This window comes from Fulmarus glacialis, unplaced genomic scaffold (assembly GCF_000690835.1).
Source record: "Fulmarus glacialis isolate BGI_N327 unplaced genomic scaffold, ASM69083v1 scaffold48791, whole genome shotgun sequence".
In the NCBI taxonomy this organism is placed as follows: domain Eukaryota; kingdom Metazoa; phylum Chordata; class Aves; order Procellariiformes; family Procellariidae; genus Fulmarus; species Fulmarus glacialis.
The window spans coordinates 12,991-20,283 of record NW_009195595.1 but is presented as its reverse complement, the minus strand read 5'-3'; the positions used below and the strand labels follow the sequence as shown (position 1 = coordinate 20,283).

The 7,293-nt window shown below is 36.7% G+C and overlaps 1 protein-coding gene across 1 annotated transcript; it reads right to left on the bottom strand.

Annotated features, from left to right (window-relative positions):
* Positions 1-78: 78 nt before the first annotated feature.
* On the bottom strand, positions 79-6,122 carry LOC104084339 (bile acid receptor-like; the record flags this gene model as incomplete). The annotated part of the gene is made up of 9 exons (XM_009588130.1): positions 6,032-6,122; positions 4,460-4,825; positions 3,701-3,841; positions 2,947-3,086; positions 2,752-2,856; positions 2,555-2,654; positions 1,265-1,393; positions 620-736; positions 79-192 (listed from the first exon to the last, which is right to left on the bottom strand). Coding segments are annotated over exons 1-9 (1,303 nt in total), but the record flags the coding sequence as incomplete, so codon positions are not given.
* Positions 6,123-7,293: the final 1,171 nt, after the last annotated feature.

The window sequence follows — 7,293 nt, the reverse complement described above, 5'->3', positions numbered from 1 at the left end:
GACGGGCGGAGGCGGCAGCGCGAGGGCAAGTGAGAGCTCGTTGTAACACGCGTGACAGCTAGTCGTCTCCCAGTTTACCTGAAAAAAACACAGTTGTGGCTACAAGCAGGGCATATTCGGTCTCAGTCACTTTCAGTTCCCCCATGCTTCTGTAGAAGTAAAACAGTGCGGTAATAAACTCCTCGGTTATACCTTAAAAATGAAACAAAATAATCAGAACGTTATTTCAATGCAGACACAGGCACTGCTATTACGAATCATCATTGTCCTAATCTTTTAAGGCTCCAGGCTGTTCCATTGCATGAAATAGCTAGCAAACTTCGTGAGAACAATGTTAATTTCTAAAGTAGTAACAAAAGTTGTATTGCAGTTGTACTGTGGAGCTTTTAATATATATAGCTCAAGGCTTTATCCTAGGATATAGGCAAACATGAACACCACTTCTTCCTTCCATGAGGATGTAATGCCTGCACATGCAACTAAGCAGCTCGAGGGAGGGGAGAGGGAGAAGGCAAGAGAATGAGCAGTGGCCACACCGACGGTGTTGCTCAACGTGATTAAGAACAGGGCCAGCAAAGCAAAAGATTCCCAAGTATTTTAATTCCGAGACCTCCATCACCTGTGGTAGTAGTGGAAGTTGGACTCTCTTCGTTGTGAGACATTTCCATGGAATAAATGTTGGTTTTATCAAGGTTTTGAACATGACATGTCCCATGATCAGAAAGTCTTACATGACCTGGAACAAGAGAGATGACAGTTCCCAGCCAAGCTTAATGTTACTTTAAATATTCGTCTGCATCTGCTTTGCAGATAAATACCTGAAAATGTGTGAATTTTTCCCAGACCCATGCAGGTAGAAAAAACTGTTCTTTTTGGTATCCAGCACCAAGTTCATTTGTTGCATTATTGTTGGTCAAAGTCTCTTGTGTTAAACTTGACACAATATATAATATGTCATTAATATAGCTAATATTATCCATCCACCCCACAATTTGTGCAAACGCTCAAAAATGTTGCGCTTTGTTTGGAACCAATAGGAGGAAAACAGAGATCCAATTAATTTTTTTTTTAAACCTTTTTTTGTATGTTCTTTGGAAAAAAAGCCTATAGAAGGTTTATGTGGGCATTACCGGTACTATTCTAAGTACCACTGTGCTTGAATAGGCAATTATTTGAGATTAACTGAATTAAAATGAACGGAAGTTGTTTCAAAATGGCAGAACCTCCTACTGGTGTTAATAGAAAGCTTGTTAGTCAAACTTACTTTCACTTGTTGATGGTTGGCATTCACTAATTCTTTCGTTATATATTTGGGCAGAACGCAAAAACATTGCCTCAACTGTTGACCCTTTTAGCAGCGCGATCTGATCTTCGCTAGTTAAACTTTCAAATCCTGCAGAGAAAGATACGTGTGAAGAATCAAGGAAGGCTGTGGCTGCCTTTAAGCCCCTAACATGAGTTGATAAAATTATTTTTTTTAATAAATGCCTTTACAGGAAAGGAGGAGCCATAGTTAAAAGATGCATGTACCAAAGACTATTGGGATCTTTCTTGCTAGTTTGTAAGTTACAAAAAAAAAAAAAAAAAAAAAGTGCGGTTGTCAGTGTCCAGTGTTAGGAGACTCACAGGAAGATACAAGTAAAAATACTGGGACTAAGCAAGACTTTATCGAAAATTTCTTCTTAATATCTGATTTATATCACATGCCCTAATACCTTATAAATTTGCTGCATTGCTTAGTGACTGTGGATAGTCTCTGTATTCATTGATATCTGATCTTTTTAAAAATTCTATTCATCTTTTGACAAGCTCATTATCTGCACTTACAATTCAAGAGCAAAGGAACTTTATTGATTGTTTTCTTAATGCTGATCAAAGCAGGATGTGTAACATAAGAAAACACACAGTTCATCTATTCTTTCAGATCTGTTCCACAGTAGTGCTAAATTACATCAAATATCTGCTTTAGACATGTTGATTGACTTTTGTCAATAAGTTTTACAACTTAGAGAATGAAAATGAAAAAATGAAAAAATTATCACCCTCTCTGTCAAATATTATTTTGTCAACTTTACACTGAAATGTAGTGAATTTAATTGCATGTTCCCTTGTTCTTTATTAAAGGAAAATATGAATAGGAGCACCTGGTTAGTCCCTTCTGTCCTGCCTTTTCCTTTGAAGGAACATCTGTTTTTTTCTTCGATGACTATAATAAATTCCTGGATAATAAACTGAACTGGATTTCAGAGAGTGTTAAAATAGTAATTAACTCAAGATGGTATTTTAAAGTCCATGTACTTCCAGAAAATGTCTCTACTCCGTGTCAGAAATGGAAAAGAAATCTAATCATAGCAAGCTTTTGAAGTGAATGCTTCTAACTTGTCCTCATGACAAGTAAATGGTAACCCTGATTGTTCGAGTTGGAAGATAAAATAGTTGAATGAGAGTTTTCTTAAAGCCTGTATTTTTCTCGGATTTATGCCATCAGTATGGTTTCTGTCTCGTAAAAAAGAGACACGCTATTCTGTAGCATTTCCCACAGGAAGGAACTTACCTGGAAGTCTTTTTGTGAAATCCACTAACACTTGTACATGGACAACTGCTGTCTCAGAGAGACGGAGAAAACTTTCCTCAGGACTTGCAGTTTCTTGTAGCTGCATGGAAGAGCATTTAGACATCTGATATAACCAAGATACAGTGCTTAGGATAATAAAACTTAGAAATGCAGGCTGGATTGTTCTGTATACGTACAAACTTCTTTGCTTCCTCAAGGGGAATTGTGTATTTTTGGTGTGCTGCTACGATGTGGTCAAGAAGCTGATGTTCCCCTGGAGTAAGTTCCATCTTCTCTGGCATCTGTTAAAAAAAATAAACCAATCAAGTGACAATGACTTGGGGCAAAAATAAATGATAAAAAGAGATATTTTAAGTAGAAAAATTTCCCACTTTTCCAGATCTTGTTGTAGATGATACGTGCTTACTGTTCAGTCCCTCATCTTCCAGCTTTATGTTGCAAAGAAAACTGCTCTTCTGTTTGAAATTCTTCCTGAGTCGCTTTGACTTGCACTGTACTTCAGTCAGCAAACCTGTGAGGCATGGAAGTGTGTATCAATATGTATATTTTCAAATAATTACAATTTTAAATAATCACTTTTCTTATTATAACAAGGTAACAAGAGCCTTGCGTCACAGGAGCTGTCACCTATAAGGAACTACGCTTCCTAGAGAATATGGCAATGTGTTATTCATTCGGTGAGTTAGTGTTCAGTATCCACCAAAGGCCTGAGTGTTTGCAGTCGTCTTATGTTTTCTTGCTGGTGGCTCTGTGACATACAAGCGTGAGAATTTTTCATTAAAAACTATTGTGCAATTTTTTTTTTTTTTTCCCCCCAGACACAAAAGCACATCTGATATGCTTACTGCTCTCCTGTCAAGGTTCAGGATATTTAGCTGTCTTTTGTTAGTACTTTCTTTTTTTTCTTTTAATGTCTTTGAACAGCAGTCCTCTTAACTTCAGGAGATACTGTGGTTTCTGCAGATGAAGATGCTGCAGGTGCTATAGACTCCAAAGTTAACTTTTTCTACAGCTAAATGAAGTTTAGACCAATACGATACTCTCCAATAAGGAGAAGGGGTTGACTTTGGAAAAGGTTTTATCCGAGTTGATTAGTGAAGTAGCCAGCGTGGAAAGGGCACTTACATTCTGCTAGCATTCCCACAGCTTTACACTTCTTCAAGCGACATTCCTGACACTTCCTTCGCATGTACATGTCCATTTCACAATGACCACCATTCTTGCATCGGTATACTGCATTCTTGGTTATGCTACGTCGAAAGAAGCCTACAGACAAGGATCAGGTTATGACTGAAGGAATCTAAGGAGCTTTATGTCATAATGATTTAAAGAATGAAAGTGTCTTTTGGGGTTTTTTGTTTGTTTTTTTTTACAATGGAAACATTACCTTGATTTTAAATTTGCTTTTTAACAACATAGTTATGTCTCATTCTTTCTGACTAATATTAACTGCTGTTTTCCTTACCTGATCAAGACAGTTGCCATATAGCCAGTTAAAATATAAGTAGCAAGTAATTACTACTTGTTTTTATTTAATTTTAATAATAAGTAAAATTAATAACACTGAAGTAAGTCTATAATACATGGTCATGAGAAAATCAGCACCTGCTTAAACAGACACTATTCTAGTGAATATTCAATGCAAAAATCAGTTGCATGAAATGCTCATATTAAATACACGCTGTGAAAGCATTTCTTCAAAAAATGTTAAAAAATGTGAATCTGGAGTAAGCGTGCTAGGTAAAGGATTCCTTAGATAAATTACAATCCTCTGTAGAAATGTCAACTTAAAAAATAATGAAATCTGTTTGCTTAAATCACAGATGTGGAACATGATGTTGAGCACTGTGGTCCTGGGTAAGATACAGATCAGCCTGTTCTCACCTTTACAGCCTTCGCAGGTAAGTGCGTTGTAGTGGTATCCTGAGGCCTTGTCACCGCAGACCACACACAGCTCCTCCTGTCCCTTCAGTCTCAAAGAAGAGTGGTTTAATCGTGGCCGTTTTAGTCCTTGGTATGCACCGTCGTCAATGTGGGGAGCCATGAAAGCGGGTTTGCTTAATTCACAGTTGCTGATGATACACTGCCCATCGCTGTACTGGGAGTCCAGGCCATATGTGCTGTATTGGGACTGAGAAGGTTGTGGCTGTAATACTGGAGGAGGAATTTGAACTGTTGAGTATTGGCAGTAAGACGCAGTCTGGAAATCCGTGTCTTGCAGCTGATAGTTGATGTGCTCCGGTAAAACGTCTAAATAGAGAAGAAATTGAAAATGAAATAAAAACCTGAAGAATATCTCGACATCAGCTACTTGAAAGTTTTAAAATGTTTTATAGATTAAGTATTTAATCATAAATATTAGAGGAACACATTTTCAGAAGGGCAGTCTGACACATTCTTTTTAAATGTGCCACCTGTACTGTTTTTAAGTAAAATCTTAGATGTAGTGAAAATGGCTTGGTAACAGTTTGGGCAATGTCATGTGGGTGCCACTGGATTCAGAATGTAACTGAATATCACTTGCCAACTGATGATATAGCTACCTTTTGATTTTACACTTAAAGGTTGTTTTTATTAGTTGTCCACATTACAGAAAATGAATTTGTTAATGAGTGAAATGTTAGTTATTGATACGTATTTCAGGCATAATTTTGAAAATGTCGCACAACAAGAGTCTGAGAAAGATGGTCCAGAAATCAGAGTGGTAAAAATTACTGTGACAGGATTCTTAAAGTTGACATTCAGTAGAGTAAAAAGCAGAGGCTTGTTTTGTTTAGTATTTTTCCATATATAATCCTTCATAGTTAAGAAATTTCATTTTAGCAAAATATATGTACAGAATTATGAGGAGAGCTCTTTCCTGCCTTTCTGTCTGTGGAGTTTTAATTTTATTCAACCCCCCTTAAATGTACACAACTGTACGGAAGAAAGCTTGTACAACATGCATCACATTTCATTCTTCCTTTGGGATTGTTCAAATCTCTGTAAAAACAAATTGGAAAGGTTTTTTTTAAGCAGTTTGGAGGTCTTTTTCTTTTTAATGGGCTTTGGGTCCTGCTTTTACTCATCCAGAATCAAATTAGTTATAGGAATTATAGTTCCAGAAGATATAGAATAAGCATTATCTATTTGTAATGTATCTAGAATACTGTAATAAAACCTGTATCTTCTTCATGCAAGTCAAAGGGAGGCAGCACCAGTAATGTTTATATGAAATGATCAGTCAGCATAATCACATTGTGTACGAAAATCTGTATGAGCACATGCTAGTATATTTAAATACACTTTCCGTTTGGGCTTGATAGTCCAATGTAAAGCTTACAAGAGCTTGTAATGTATAGCTTACAAGAGCTTGTAAACATAAACTAAAATGAAGAAAATAAATAATGGGAATTTCCACAGATGTTCATTTTACTATACTGCTTTTTCATAATATAAAAATTTTGCTTTACTCACCATAATACTGTATGGGCTCAGGAAGGCAATACCCATCAGGTACAGTGACAAATGTATTTGCCATATTCTGCTCCCAACTGCACTGTTTCATTCACTTTGCTATGTGATAGACTTTTAAGAAGGCAACCTAGAGAAGTGGAAAAGTACAAGAAACATCATGTGAGAAAGCATTGCTGGGTAGGTTTAGCTACAGAGCTAAAATCAGAAAACTCCAGAATATGAAACAGTTTGCAGATCGTAGGAAAATCAGAGGTATGTGTGAATTCACATAATACTTTCAATGAGGTTGCAAAACATTTGATTGTCCTAATAGTACGGATTCAGAATAGAGTCCATTCCTAAATTTTCAAGTTATATTTAGAACTGGTTTGCTCCTAATTTTACATGAAACCATGTGGGGGAATCAAACTAACCATTGGTAAATTCTCTAGTTCAGGAAGAGATTTAAAGGAGCTTCACTGGATAGAAAAAACTTGCTTTCAGAATGAGTTAGGGCATTTGCACTAATGTGGATGTGGTGGATGTTCTGTTCCTGCCCACAAAGATGGGCTTTTAGTGAATTTGCTTCATTCACTTTTTATGCAAATTTGAAGCAAGTAAATACGGGAAAATAGCCTGAAAAGGCCAGCATAGAATATCTCTTCTTCCCCATGTAAATACTCTTTTATGCAGTTAAAGTCAGCTTTGCCCCACTTAAGCACTGCCTAATTTACATTAGGTTCCAAATTTAAGAGCCTGTATTCCTTTAAGAGTACAAAGCATCCTGTGAAGACCAAAAAAATCAATCTCATACAGGTTGTATTGCCCTCTAGAGAGCTTTTCTCTGTCCCTTGATTATTGAAGGAGCCTGGGCTCCTGGTGGATGCTTTCACGTTCACCATAACAAAGTGTACTGAGAGCTCACAGTGACACAGTTGGTGCAGAATAGCTATTATGCTTTGAGTTCAAAACTTACCTTATTTTTCAGTAATTTCACTTTATAGAGAGGTTCTAAAAAAGTGTATTCTAAAAATTCTTAAAAGAGTTTTAGAAAAAAAGAATGTCTATATGGACACTAGCATCAGCTGGCTTTGAGTTTACGTATGTGTATAGACAATCTCTGGTGTTGCTTAGCAATTGAGTGGTAATGAATAGCCGTTAGAGATGTATGTAGGAAATACCTTCCTTGTCCCCTTGTCCCTCTGCATGTGCGGAATGTATGAGAGTGTCACTGGTTAAAAGTATGTTGTATCTCATGCCCATTGAGTAAGGACTTCACAAGA